This window comes from Lampris incognitus, chromosome 20, assembly GCF_029633865.1.
Source record: "Lampris incognitus isolate fLamInc1 chromosome 20, fLamInc1.hap2, whole genome shotgun sequence".
Taxonomy (NCBI): Eukaryota; Metazoa; Chordata; class Actinopteri; order Lampriformes; family Lampridae; genus Lampris; species Lampris incognitus.
This window is the reverse complement of record NC_079230.1, coordinates 8,603,894-8,618,823: the sequence shown is the minus strand read 5'-3', so window position 1 is coordinate 8,618,823 and position 14,930 is coordinate 8,603,894. Positions and strand designations below refer to the sequence as shown.

General features: G+C 45.5%; 1 protein-coding gene across 1 annotated transcript in view; it reads right to left on the bottom strand.

Annotated features, from left to right (window-relative positions):
- LOC130130374 (pyruvate carboxylase, mitochondrial) overlaps positions 1-14,930 on the bottom strand; it is a 469,779-nt gene that overhangs the window by 57,931 nt on the left and 396,918 nt on the right. Inside the window, exons 18-20 of the mRNA XM_056300064.1 lie at positions 11,525-11,692; positions 10,415-10,496; positions 1,580-1,737 (exon numbers count right to left, since the gene is read on the bottom strand). Of these exons, the coding sequence (XP_056156039.1) occupies positions 1,580-1,737; positions 10,415-10,496; positions 11,525-11,692 (408 nt within the window). The remainder of the gene's footprint in view (positions 1-1,579; positions 1,738-10,414; positions 10,497-11,524; positions 11,693-14,930) is intronic.

Genomic DNA, 14,930 nt, shown 5'->3' with positions numbered 1-14,930 from the left:
AAGCTGCAGCCACTCCCCCATACACATTAATGGGGTGGAAGTGGAGCGTGTCTCCAGCTTTAAATTCCTTGGAGTCCACATCAGCAAGGAACTTTTCTGGACATCAAACACCCAGGCCCTTGTGAAAAAGGCCCAACAACGCCTGCATTTCCTGAGGAGGCTGAGAAGCGCCCGTCTATCCCCCAAATTTCTCACAAACTTCTACCACTGCAGCATAGAGAGCAACCTGACCAGCTGCATCTCAGTGTGGTACAGCAGCTGCACCTCAGTAGACCAGAAAGCTCTGCAGCGGGTCGTCAAGGCGGCCCAGCATATCCCCGGTACCCAGCTCCCAGCCATAAAAGACATTTATCACAAACGCTGCCTTCGAAGGGGGCCCCGCATCAGCAGAGATCCCACCCACCCCAACCATGGACTGTTCTCCCCCCTGCGCTCTGGGAGGCGCTACAGGAGCCTCAGAGCCCGCACTACCAGCCTCAAAAACAGCTTCTTTTCCCAAGCTGTTGCCCACCTGAACCCTGCTACCCACTGAATGTCTGTAGGTGCTCTTTTTTATATATATATACCTATTTTTAGCTTTTGGTCTTCATCCGTGTATATCTTATACTGTGTTTGTCTATGTCTGTCTTGCACTGTTTGGCGAATCCGCAGCCCTTATTTCATTTTTAACATGTGCCTACACATTGTTTTTAATGACAATAAATGGAATTGAATTGAACTCTTTCGGTAAGTGCTAATGGTAGCCCTTCCTTTTACAGTCCCCTTATTACTAAGTATTTACCTGGTAAATATAGGATAAATATAGTATATTCTTGGGTAATTACCACTGTAAATAAGTAGGTAAATACAGAGAAACTACAGCTGAAATACTAGGAAAACCTCAACTATTCCCCTTCAACTCAATTAAGTACCATGTAGTTTTGACCGGTTTAGGTTGGTAATAACTCACATATATTACCCATCAAGTCAAGTTACAATTGTATTAATCCAATGTTTATGTTGGTAACAGCTTAAGCTTAATTATGTATTATCTAGACATTAAGATAGTACTTTCCAATAAATTACTTATATAGTTATTTTTCATGGCTACAGCCATTTATAAAGGGTTTATTAGATTTACTTTAGAAACTATATAATTATTTTTATTCAAATTGAAAAATCACACCAATACTTGACCTCTGCAGGGACAGTTTTTCTCTAGTGTCAAATACCGGGTACGTTCTTGCAGATATTTTTACAATGTTACTCAGTAAGTAAGCTGAAACTGTACTGTAACAGGAAGGATGTTTCGGTGGTGTTAAAATGTTCTTACCATTACCAAAATACTCTACCGTTCTGCAGAAACTTTGATGAACTTTGTTAATTGATGGGCATGTGTATTTTGACAATACAGTCACAAGTACAGTGGTTTGTGCCTTTTAATAAATAATAAATAAAGTGTTCCTCATTCCTGATTAAACAGTCCCAACGTAAGACAGACTGTGTCCGCCATTTGACTGATAAAAAAATAGAATAATAAAGATTTTAACAACACAAAGACATATTTAGTCTAAACAATCCACAACACTCATCAGTGTACCTGGAAGTGCAGGTTGGTGTACTGTCCTCCGGGTATCTCGTTCTCATAGACGTCAGCATTGCCAGACTTCATGGTGGCCGTGCAGTCGAACGGAGCGTAGAGGCCTCTGGCCACTTCCCAGTATTCACTGTAGTCAAAGACTTTCTCCAAGGCGATGCCTGCAAATGACCAGAGCGGAGCAACATGAAACCACAACAACATTAAAACGCAGACAACCCTCACTTCTTTTTTTTTAAATGAACCTGGAAACAACCTCATTTGAAAATGAAAAAAAAAACATCGTTATCTTATTGTTTCAACACATAAATGGCGACGCTCAATTTTAATTCCTTCCAATTGACTAATGCCTGTGTGACTTTTTGAAGAATATATGCTGCCCTCCCTTCTAGCAAACTAGCCAGTTTCAGATGAATAACTAATCATTTGAGTACAAAAATATCTCTGCTGGAAGAATAAACAGCTGGATTAAAGTGCTGAAATTAGATTTCCTTTTGAATAAAGATGTTTGTGGAGCAACTCTATTGTTGTTCCTAAACGGGCTGCTTAAGAATGACTGGTAACGTCAAAATAGCATCTGGATGAGAGCACGGACAATGAAAACCAAGTGTGCATAAAAAGCACAAAGAGCTGATGTGTTATTATAGTGACAGAACAAATTGTTTGTGCATGTAAGAGGATGTGAGCTTTTAACTTTGCAAATATCACACATTCTCCCATGAGCATATGGGTGCGTTTGCAAACTGGACGGGCATACGCATGAAAAGGAGCAGGATAAGCGGTTTGGATATGGATGGATGGATATACTCTATTGATCCCCATAGGGAAATTATGCTCTGCATTTAACCCATCCTAGCTGTGTAGCTAGGAGCAGTGTGCAGCCGCCGTGCCGCACCCGGGGACCAACTCCAGTTCTTTTCCCATTGCCTCAGTTAAGGGCACATGCAAACTCCACACAGAGGATGACCTGGGATGACCCCCGAGGTTGGAGAACCCCGGTGTTCGAACCCATGATCTTCTTGCTGTGAGGTGACAGCGCTAACCACTGTGCCGCCCTATTGTTTCATGGAATGTGTTTCATTGAATCGCAGTATGTGCAATGGTGCAGCACAAACTGACTACACATATCCACCAACTATGACCCACAGCCATCATATGCATTCTTGTAGTACTGGATACCAATTGGTGGGTGTTGAGGTGGGTGAGCAGTGGGGTAAATAAAATCCATCATGCAGGTTATGGATGATACAAGAGCTTCGGCATGACTCCTGAGGTTTATGCGGCTGGCTGTGCACAGGCTTGTGCAGACCTTATGGGTAACACCACTAGGTAGTCTAGGATATATTATTGGAGATATTCAGAGTGCCATCAGAATTCCTGTTCGCTTATTCAGCGTGTCATTCTGAGAATTCACAGTGTGTGCTGTGTGCTTTATTCCAGGCACAGAAATAGCATTAGAAATGTGTACTCTAAAGCGTCCGGGTAGCATAGCGGTCTACTCCGGTCAGGCGTCCCTACAGACACAACTGGCCATGTCTGCGGGTGGGAAGCCGGATGTGGGTATGTGTCTTGGTCGTTGCACCAGCGCCTCCTCTGGTCAGTCGGGGCGCCTGTTCAGGGGGGAGGGGGAACTGGAAGGAATAGTGTGATCCTCCTGCACGCTACGTCCCCCTGGCGAAACTCCTCACTGTCAGGTGAAAAGAAGAGCTGGCGACTCCATATGTACCGGAGGAGGCATGTGGTAGTCTGCAGCCCTCCCCGGATCGGCAGAGCAGTGACCGCCATGGCTCGGAAGAGTGGGGTAATTGGCCGGATACAATTGGGGAGGAACCCCCCCCCCCAAAAAAAAAACAGTATTAGAAATGTGTACTCTGATAGTTTTGGCATAGAGCTGAACGACTAGCGAATATACCGCCAGTCCACAGCAACGTAAATACGTTTGTCAGATCACATCTCGCCACAGCCTTAAGCAATTACAACAATTGTTAGCAGAGCAGTTTGATTAACAGTTACAAAACGATTCAAATTAAACAAAATAAAAATTAACCACCTGCAATAAAGGCACTATTCGCACTAACTATATTTAGCAGACCGGGAATAGAAAGAGACAATTCAAATAGACACGAGGGAAAAGATCGCTCACTTGCTAGTTCAACAACACATGGCAGCTGCGCACCTTTATGGTGAGCCCGAACAAGCAACGTGACACTGCAGGCTCATTAGGGCCAACGAGAACATTTTAAAAATATAATCAGCGATCCCATAAACCATTAACAATTCCTCTATCGCGAGATGAAATCCTATTTATATTTGTTTAGAGGATTAAGGCGAGCAGAGCAGCAGACGCTTTAAATCAATATTCCGATGCTATGTTTGGTATCTGAAGGATTCATAATCCCCCCCCACCCACCCACCGCCCCGATACGTCGCACTCTGCTGCAAACGGAGCAAAATGCCCCAGAGGGCCTTTTAGGAAACTTCTCTTGCTCACTTTCATTATAGAATACCAAGGTGGCCATGTTAGGTGCACTAACCATTCAGTCACACATGGGAGCTGACGCTGAAACCCATGTGCTGTTAATCAGAGGGCTAGACACAGAAGCCCAGTTCGGCAAAAAAACCCAAGACTTGGTGAAGGGATGAGTGTGCAAGGTTGGTGGAGGGACGAGTGTGCAAGGTTGGTGGAGGGACGAGTGTGCAAGGTCCATGCACCCACACACCCACCCACACACATTCATACCTAGGGACAATTTAGTATGGACGAGTCACCCGAGCTACATGTCTTTGGACTGTGGGAGGAAACGGGAACCCCCGGAGGAAGCCCATGCGGACACGGGGAGAACATGCAAACTCCACACAGAGGACGACTCGGGACGACCCCCAAGGTTGGACTACCCCGGGGCTCGAACCCAGGACATTCTTGCTGCGAGGTGACCACGCTAACCACTGTGCCGCCCAGAATCCTAACTAAATCTAGGAAACTTGACCATATTGCACCAATACTTGCCTCCCTATCCATGTCAGATCAGACTTCAAGGTGCTTCTGCTGACTTGTAAAATCCTACATGGGCTAGCCCCATCTTACCTGTCTGATCTCCTTAAACCGTACATTTCATCTCGAGCTCTTCGATCTAAGAATACAGGACTCCTGTGTGCACCCAAAGTTAAAGAGAAGTCAGCTGGCGGCAGCAGGGCCTTTTTTCCTATCGGGCCCCGTTCTTGTGGAATAACCTGCCTGCTGCCGTCAGACAATCAGAGTCTGTTGAGTCCTTTAAATCCAAACTTAAGCCCTTTGGGTGTCTAGAAAAGTGCTATATAAAAGTAAAGATTATTATTATTTTCTTTTTGCCTTAGCCAACAATTAGTTGCCTATAAGCTGAGGACTTCATGACCTATACTACGTGGTGGGTTGGTTTCCGTCTCAATGAATTTACCAAGCACTGTTCAGCCGACCAGATTGTAGAGTATAGATTATTGATTATTGCAAGCTGTTCTCTTCTCTCACGTTTTCTGTCTCGTTGAATGATGTCTTCCCTTTTCTCTTCTTCTGTATGTGATGGTGTGAAGCGAGTCTCCCTTATGTGCACGTGTAGTCTGTCCTCCTCCTAGGTCTCCATGGTGACTGTGGTTGCCACCTGGACATTGCTTGGCATCCTCCTCATCACTTTTTTTTAAATATATCTTATAAATCCATATAATTTAGTTATCTTGTTTTAATGTTATATCCTTCTCCCCCCGAGATGTGTAACTATTTTTTTTTTATTTTCATTTTCTACATGGTGATGGTGGTCGCATGGCTCAGGTCCTGGGCTGTTCCGGTGGCATCTGGACACGGCTTGGCATCCTCCTCCTCACATTCTTCATATATCTTGTGATTCCATTATAATTCTGTTATCCTCTTTCAATGTTGTAGTCTGTAAATTGTGTAAACTCAACATCCATTGCGCATCTGTCGGTCTTGGGAGAGCGAGCCCTCCTCTGCTGCTCTCCCTTAAGTTTCTTCCTACGTTTTCTCCACGTTAAAGGTTTTTTTTTAGGGAGTTGCTCCTTATCCAATAAGACGGTCTAAGGACAGGATATTGTAAGTTGCCAACGTGAGTAAATTAACTGGGGTTATTATGGAGTAGGCACCTTTCTCCCAGGAGACTTTGTTGAATTAGGCCCAGAATATATTCAGAAGGCTCACTGAGAATCCAATCAAACTGGCACCATCTATACAAGCCCAGCAGTATCCTTAATTATCGTCACCTGAGGGTCCGCGGTGGTGTAGCAGTCTAAAGCATCGGCTTTGTGTCAATGCAGTTGTCCAATGGGGACCGGGGTTCGCACCCCAAGTCTCATCAGATCCGACTATGGCTGGATTCGATGAAGCAGCAATAATTGGCAACGCTGTCTTTGGGAGGGGGGGCGGAGTCGGCTTGTGTTCGTCACATGAATGCGTCTCTGTGTGTGGCGGAAAAAGCAGTGGTTCGGCCTGGATTTGCCTTGTCACGAAAGTGGGGAGGAGTCTCCTTCGAGACTGCCGGCCGGAGAGATGCAGTTGGCGAAGGCATGCAGTACGAGAGTGGGTGTTTGAACTAAAATAGGGATCGACTGGCCACTAAATTGGGAGAAAATCAGAAATAAATGTATATATATATATATTTTTTAAAAATTATCGTCACCTGCACCAAATAGTCTCAACGGCCTCCTTCTATCCCCCACCCGCACCACGTGGACCTGCCCGGTGACCAGCCCCATTGATGCCGTTAATAACATGATCAGTGGCACCGGTTTCACGTGGGCATCCTAGATGGCTGTTGTCTGTTCCTTTTTTCTTTTACTTTGTGTAAACTCAATGCTAATTACCCCACTCTTCTGAGCCGTCCCTGGTCGCTGCTCCACCCCCTCTGCCAATCTGGAGAGGGCTGCAGACTACCACATGCCTCCTCCGAGACAGGTAGAGTCACCAGCCACTTCCTTTCACCTGACAGTGAGGAGTTTCACCAGAGGAACACTATTCCTCCCAGTCCCCCCCCCCTGCACAGGCGCACCGACCGACCAGAGGAGGCGCTACTGCAGCGACCAGGACACATACCCACATCCGGCTTCCCACCCGCAGACACGGCCAATTGTATCTGTAGGGATGCCCGACCAAGCTGGAGGTAATGGGGGGGGATTCGAACTGGCGATCCCCATGTTGGTAGGCAACGGAATAGACCACTTCGCTACTCGGACACCCTGCCGCCTGTCCTCTTAACTACCTCCGGCAATACCTAAGACAGATCACCCTGACCGAACAAGACGGATCCGTCACCTTCATTTTGCAGACAAGCTTTCCTCTACGCGCCGCTGAGCTCGGCTAATACGAGCAGAATCAGCTGTGTTGATGTGCCAAACTCCGTCTGTTCTCCGGGAAGCCAGAGGGAAACCTTTCCCCTGTTCTGCCGTAATTGACATCCGGCGAGCCCTCCAAAAAGCATGCCTTAACGGTGGTCTTTTCAGGGAAACGTGAAATCAGTGTTCTGCCAAACCAGTCGGTAATAACATCCATTCACATCGTCAGTTTGAAAGTTATACACGTCTCTTTTCTCCTTCTTTTTTTCCCCAGCTATGCTTTTTGGACAGAGCCCTCGTCGATCATTTCCTGTACGGCGATTTAATCTCTGATCTACATGCTGAAGTCACGACACGTCCAACGAGGCAGAAATCTCAGGATCCTAACGTTCAACCTTCCCGTCAGTTCACCTCACACGGTTAATACGTACGTTTTTGTCTTTCTTTAAATCGTGGCACAATTTTTACCCCGGCGCCGACTCTTCCCATTGTGGAGACGTCCCATTTCTAATATATTTTTCCCCATTTAATTTTTATCTTTAATTTCATATATAAATCCTCACCATTATAGCTGCGACGGCCCCGTCGCTCCTCCCGGGATCAATAAAGCTCATCTTATCTTATTCTCTTGTAAATGGTGAATGTGAGAAATTGGCGGGGCTTTGATCGCATTAGAAACAGTCATTAAGGTTTTGAACGCTCAATCCAGCAGTGAGCAGCAGTATGTGACAAGGGAGCCTCGGGAAATCGCTGCCGGTAACGCATCCCAACCATCAATTAATCAGTAAGTCAGTCAGTTAGTACACCAGTCACACACAGATCAGTCACACAGGGTGCCGTCTGACGGTGACAAACGGCATTCAACGCACAACCCGCTGGCAACACAACCTAAGGCAGAGCATGCATGCACACATGCACATGCACGAGCAAAACGTGCCCAAAAGCACCTGTGCACACGCTTGCTCTTCTGCATGGGTGCACACAACTCTGCACCCCCGCAAAGGCACTTAAGTCACCCCCACACACACACACACAGAACCTCTGCGAACACAGGTACGCAACGCCATGAAACTGTAGACGCATGGGTACCGAAACAGCACCGCGCCTCCACAAACCCGCGCACACACGCAAACGCGCGTGCAAAGTAGCTCGATGAGACGGCAAGAGAACTAACCAACATGCACAAACGGTGACAAGTGAGGACAAATGTAAGTCAGGGAGAAAAAAGGAAAATTAAAAAAAAAGAGAAAGATGAGTTAGGTGAATGGGAAGCTTATTGTGTTTGCTCACTTGGCTACCCTCTTTGTGTTCGGTGTGTGTGCGTGTGTGTGTGTGTCTGTGTGTGTACTCTGGATGAGTGGGAGCACACAATGTCAACGAGCTATACAGAGTGTGCTTTCTGTGATCCTTTGTGTGCGCGTGTAGTGTGTGCAGTGTTCATCTTCGTGCGCACACATTTTGTGTCTGTGTGTTTTGTACATGACGACATCCCCATCGCGACTGAAAAGTCCATTGTTGTGGCTCCATTGTTGTGCCTCGTCACATAAACAGATAAGAGACATCAAGACGACTTTAATGAAGCATGCTCTTAAGAGCGTGTGCGTGGCGACTGCAAAGCTTGCTGGGAAAAATGGCAGAAAACACCTCATCTCAAGTGAACAGATAGCAGACAGCAGAATCACTTTTGCGGCGTGCATCGCCAATCAGTTTGTTTTTGTTTTTGTGTGCGCGTGTGCGAGAGTGTGTACTTAGAAGTGCAAGCGTGTAGTTGAAGGAACGAGCGCCAAACCTGAGTGAGTATCAGCGTTCGCGTGTCTGTGTGTGTACGAGCACAGGAGTGTACATGTGAGTGTGTTGTCTAAGTAAGAAAAATAAGACAGCTTGAGGAAAATTCAATCAGGGAGGAAAGCACTACTCTCACAGCTTAGGTTTATGAAGAGGAGCAAGAAGGACGAAGGGAAATGAATATGGAGGAAATGAAGGACAAAGGGAACGAGAGAGCAAATGATAGAAAGAGGAAAATAGGCAGGTACACCACCGTAAATGCTTTGTCAGCAAGCAAACGGAAGGTGAGGAGGGTGAAGAGACATGTCAGGGAGGGGAAGAGGTGAAAGGTATGGAAAGGAGGAGAGAGACAGACAGACAGAGAAAGAGAGAGAGATAGAGTGTGTAAGCATGCCTAGTAGTCCACTAAATACGTATGGCTGCACCAGAGAGAGAGAGAGAGAGAGAGATGGGGTGGAGCAGGATGGAAATAAAGAATAAGGGACTAAGAGAGAAAGTGGGTAAGAAGGGTAAACAGTGTAAGGTCAGCAGCAATATACTGCCTGATTTCCGAAGGAACAAAGGGGCAAAACAAAGATATGGAAGGAGAGAGAGAGAAGAGATGGAGACACGATGAGGGAGGGATGGAAAGTGAGCGGCAAGTGCAGGGTAATGGGCAAAACAAAAAGATATGGAAGGAGAGAAAGTTGTGTTCATGCACATGCACAATGCATGTACCAGGACAGGGCATCACCGTGTTCATGGGTTTACGTGAGCACGGGGGAACGGCTTTCTGATTCCATAAGCAGTCCACCCATCCATCCATCCATCCATCCATTATCCAAACCGCTTATCCTGCTCTCGGAGATGCTGAAGCCTATCCCAGCAGTTACCGGACAGCAGGCGGGGAGACGCCCCGGACAGGCCGCCAGGCCATCACAGAACCCCCCCCCCCACACACACACACACCCCCACACACACACACACATTCATACCTAGGCACAATTTAGTATGACCTACATGTCTTTGGACTGTGGGAGGGAACTGGAGCACCCGGAGGAAACCCACGCAGACAAGGGGAGAACATGCAAACTCCACACAGAGGACGACCCCCAAGGTTGGACTACCCCGGGGCTTGAACCCAGGACCTTCTTGCTTTCAGGCAACCGTGCTAAGCACCGCGCCGCCTCCAAAAGCAGTCTAAAACTGAAATGAGGTACATGACTGGGTCTCCGCCTATCCACTTAGCAATGTTTAAAAACAGATATTTTGGCACCGGAAAGTTTTTAACTGCATTTTATTTCATCGCATTTCCATTGTTTTCCTCTGAGGCACTGGGATATGCCAGCGAAGCCTTCATGAGAACTGAAGACGTTTTAAAGTGTTGGAGCTACAGCGGTGTCAAGATAACGCTTCGAACTTCCTGTCTCCACGCAGGCTAGAGGGTATCGTTTCACAAATGACACTTTTACTGTTACAAAATGATTGGTTGCCCTAAATCATAATAAATGATAAGAATGATGAACCTTTGGCGCCGTTTCTTATTTGCCCATAAAAATTCTTTTCATCGCATTAGTTTTTCTATCACAGAATACAACCAACGTTTTTACTCCCTAGGTCTGAGAGTATATAAAATCCTTTCCATAAAAAAAAAAAAAAAAAAAAAATCTCCAAGGCCTTTTTGAGCCCCATGAGGTAATTGGAAGTTCACTAGGTTTGGGCATCACCATGTTGACAGGATATGACCTAGTCACATACCGGTGTCGAGCTTGGTCCCCTTGGCACAGGCCACAATGGCTCCCATGCTGGGTTGAGAGGTCATCCCCGCCATGGAGTCCACCTGACAGAGACAGTTAAAAGACAATTAACACTCGTGATAAGCGTTTCATAAAGAGACAACATCTCTGAAAAAGTTACATGGAATGTTTGCAGAGATACGATAAACTTATTTATTCCTGTATTGGTTTTGTGTTGTGCAGAAGCAAGCAGCACTGAAAAAAGCACAATTGAATTCACTTAGTGCATGAATCTAAATACAATAAAATAATGAAACTAATGTCCAAACTATACATACCTCATGCAAACTAGTGCTTACATGTATGTTGTGTGTGTATGTTGTGTGTGTGTGTGTGTGTGGTAAGTTCAGTGATCAGAAACAAATAATGTCAGAAATGGTGAATTCTTTTAAGAAGTGAACAGCTAAGGGCAAGTGCTACAGAAAAAGGTCTTCCAAGCGATGGGAAGTCCTTTCACATACGAACCTATAACTCTGTGTAATGCAATGCAAAAGCAACCAATTGAGAGCTTGCAAAATAATGACTGACACAGTAATCTGCCAATCAGTGACAGCAACCGTCCCTAATTCATTTGTATTGACCAACTCCCTACAAATGTTGCAGCAACAGAGAGCACCTTTGATGCAATGTAGAAAATGACAATAGGCGAGAAAAACTATAATTAAAGGGAAAGGAAAGGGGGGAGGAAAGGTGCTGTTGGGGGGAAATATAAAACGGATTCGCGCTCTTCTCCGCGACTGAACGTGAACATGTTTTTGAACCCTGTGCCCAAATCTAATCTTTAGACGTGCCTTCTGTGGATTAAACTTTGCGGTAAATGAAAATCTCCACTTGATAGAGAAAACATCAACAGGCAAAAAAAAAGCAAGTTTGCCGCAGTTACCTTGGCAAGTTTTTCGTGTTGATTTTATATTGACGTTTGGAAACTGACAAACAACGGCAGCGGAGCTAATCTGGAAGGCTTGTGAGACAGCAACAATGTGGGGGGCAAAACCTTGAAGTTGTTTGCAAACACTCGACAAAGCGAGGCCTTCATTAGTGGTTTTCTGGCCAATCTATAAAGAATACTCACGGCAACATCCACCACGTCAGCTCCCGCCTCCGCGCAGGCCAGCATGGCAGCTACTCCAGCCCCGGCCGTGTCGTGCGTGTGCACGTGGATGGGCACGTCTGGGAAGCGATCCCTGAGTGCGCTGATTAAAAGCTTACTGGCCTCTGGCTTGAGCAGGCCCGCCATATCCTAGATGGAGACAGACAGAGAGAGAGAGACCGAGAGAGAGAGACCGAGAGAAGAGAGATGAGAAGAGAGAGAGTGGAGAGAGGGGAGAGGAGAGAAGAGAAAGAGAGGGGAGAGGAGAGGAGAGGAGAGGAGGGAGGGAGAGAGGGAAGAGAGAGGAGAAAGAGGAGAGTACAGGAGAGAGAGAGGAGAGAAGAGAGGAGAGGAGAGAGGGAGAGAAGAGAGAGGAGAGTACAGGAGAGAGAGAGGAGAGAACAGAGGGGAGAGGAGAGGAGGGAGGGAGAGAGAGAAGAGAGAGGAGAGTACAGGAGAGAGAGGGGAGAGAAGAGAGAGGGGAGAGAGAGCAAGAGGAGTGAAGAGAGGAGAGGAGAGAGGGAGAGAGAGGAGAGTACAGGAGAGAGAGAGGAGAGAAGAGAGAGGGGAGAGAGAGCAAGAGGAGTGAAGAGAAGAGAGGAGAGAGGGAGAGAAGAGAGGAGAGATACAGGAGAGAGAGAAGAGAGGGGAGAGAGAGCAAGAGGAGTGAAGAGAGGAGAGGAGAGAGGGAGAGAAGAGAGAGGAGAGAGAGGAGAGTACAGGAGAGAGAGAAGAGAGGGGAGAGAGAGCAAGAGGAGTGAAGAGAGGAGAGGAGAGAGGGAGAGAAGAGAGACGAGAGTACAGGAGAGAGAGAGGAGAGAAGAGAGGGGAGAGAGAGCAAGAGGAGTGAAGAGAGGAGAGAGGGAGAGAAGAGAGAGAAGAGAGGAGAGAGGGAGAGGAGAGAGAATGAGAGAGAGAGAGAGAGAGAGAGAGAGAGAGAGAGAGAGAGAGAGAGAGAGAGAGAGACAGACAGACAGACAGACAGACAGACAGACAGACAGACAGACAGACAGACAGAAAGACAGGCAGACAGACAGACAGACAGACAGACAGAGAGAGACAGTCAGACAGACAGACAGACAGAGAGAGGGAGAGAAGAGAGAGAAGAGAGGAGAGAGGGAGAGAAGAGAGAGGAGAGTACAGGAGAGAGAGAGGAGAGAAGAGAGAGGGGAGAAGAGAGAGAGGAGAGTACAGGGGAGAGAGGAGAGAAGAGAGGGGAGAAGAGAGAGAGGAGAGTACAGGAGAGAGAGAGGAGAGAAGAGAGAGAGAGAGAGAGAGAGAGAGAGAGAGAGAGAGAGAGACAGACAGACAGACAGACAGACAGACAGACAGACAGACAGACAGACAGACAGACAGACAGACAGAGAGAGACAGTCAGACAGACAGACAGACAGAGAGAGGGAGAGAAGAGAGAGAAGAGAGGAGAGAGGGAGAGAAGAGAGAGGAGAGTACAGGAGAGAGAGAGGAGAGAAGAGAGAGGGGAGAAGAGAGAGAGGAGAGTACAGGAGAGAGAGGAGAGAAGAGAGGGGAGAGAGAGCAAGAGGAGTGAATAGAGGAGAGGAGAGTACAGGAGAGAGAGAGGAGAGTACAGGAGAGAGAGAGGAGAGAAGAGAGAGGGGAGAGGAGAGAAGCAAAGGATGAAACAAGAAAAGATAAATGGCATCACATCACTTATGTGATGCCATGTATCCTTCAATGAAACAAGGGTGGTGTATACCTAAGAGCAAACCCACACCCTCACATACACCTCTCAAACGTTTTCCTGTTGAAAGAACAGCACATCTCAGCACACTATTCATAAAAATATCCCAAATAACTCCATTAAATATCTCAAGCATGATATGCTGCGGGTTGATGGGTTCACAAACTTTAAAGCTTGATTATAGAACCTTAATTAATTGATATTAAAAATAAATGCCGAGTTGCCGAGCATTAAACGGTTAGCTGCACCGCCTTTCGTGTTCACTGCACCCCGATAACTTTCGGTACTTGCTCATTTCTCCGGGTTTGAGCCACGGTAGCAAAGGAGTTTATCATGTTACATTTGAAAATGTTCTGTCATGCTTAAACAAAGGAACTAATTCAATGCGAGCGTTATCATCTGCTCATTTTGATAAGAGGTTCGACGTATCTAAGCTGTTGGAGTCAAACAGGCAGCCACACAGTTGAAAAATCAACCGTAAGAGTTTTTGCGTTTGTGTGCGGTACTGAACAATTAATTTGGGCTAACAAGCTTTCCTTCAATATGCATATAAAGCAGTAAGTATTGCAACTCTTTTTGTGTCAAATAGCATTGAAACTAAATTGTAGTGGTAGTTTCTTTGATAATCTTTTTTTTTTGGATACAAGTTATATATTTCCATCCATTATCCAAACCGCTTATCCTGCTCTCAGGTTCGTGGGGATGCTGGAGCCTATCCAAGCAGTCATGGGACAGCAGGTGGGGAGACACCCTGGACAGGCCGTCAAGCCATCACAGGGCCTATGCCTATATATATATATATATATATATATATATATATATATATATATATATATATATATATATATATATATATATATAACTTTGTTAAAAGAAACACTAAATGGTAGGGAAAGTGCTCAACAAATAAGGAGCAAAATAATCCAGTTAGTCAAGTAAATTCTTTATGGGACAGTACAAGCCTGTTTCATGCCATAAGCAATCATCAGCTGGACAGCTGATGATTTGGATTATTTTGCTCATTATTTGTTGAGCACTTTCCCTACCATTGAGTGTTTCTTTTAACAATGTTATATATATATATATATATTCATTCATTACGGCCCTGGGATGGCCTGGCGGCCTGTCCAGGGTGTCTCCCCGCCTGCCGCCCAATGACTGCTGGGATAGGCTCCAGCATCCCTGCGACCCTGAGAGCAGGATAAGCGGTTCACATAATGGATGGATATTTATTCATTATCCAATATATCATATATACATATACATTTTACATATACATTATACACACACATACACACACACACACACACACACACACACATACATACATACATACATACATACATACATACATACATACATACATACATACAAATCCAGTTAGTCAAGTAAATTCTCTGAGACAGTACAAGCCTGTTTCATGCTATAAGCAATCATCAGCTGTCAATAACATGAAAAAATATATATATATATGATTGCTTATAGCATGATACATATTATGTATCATGCTATAATACATAATATGCATCATGCTATAATATGTATCATTTCTTTTTGACTATATAGAATCAGTGCAATGGTAATAGAACATATTAACATGAATATATGTATATATATGTGTATATATATATGTGTGTATATATATATGTGTGTATATATATATATATATATATATATATGTGTGTG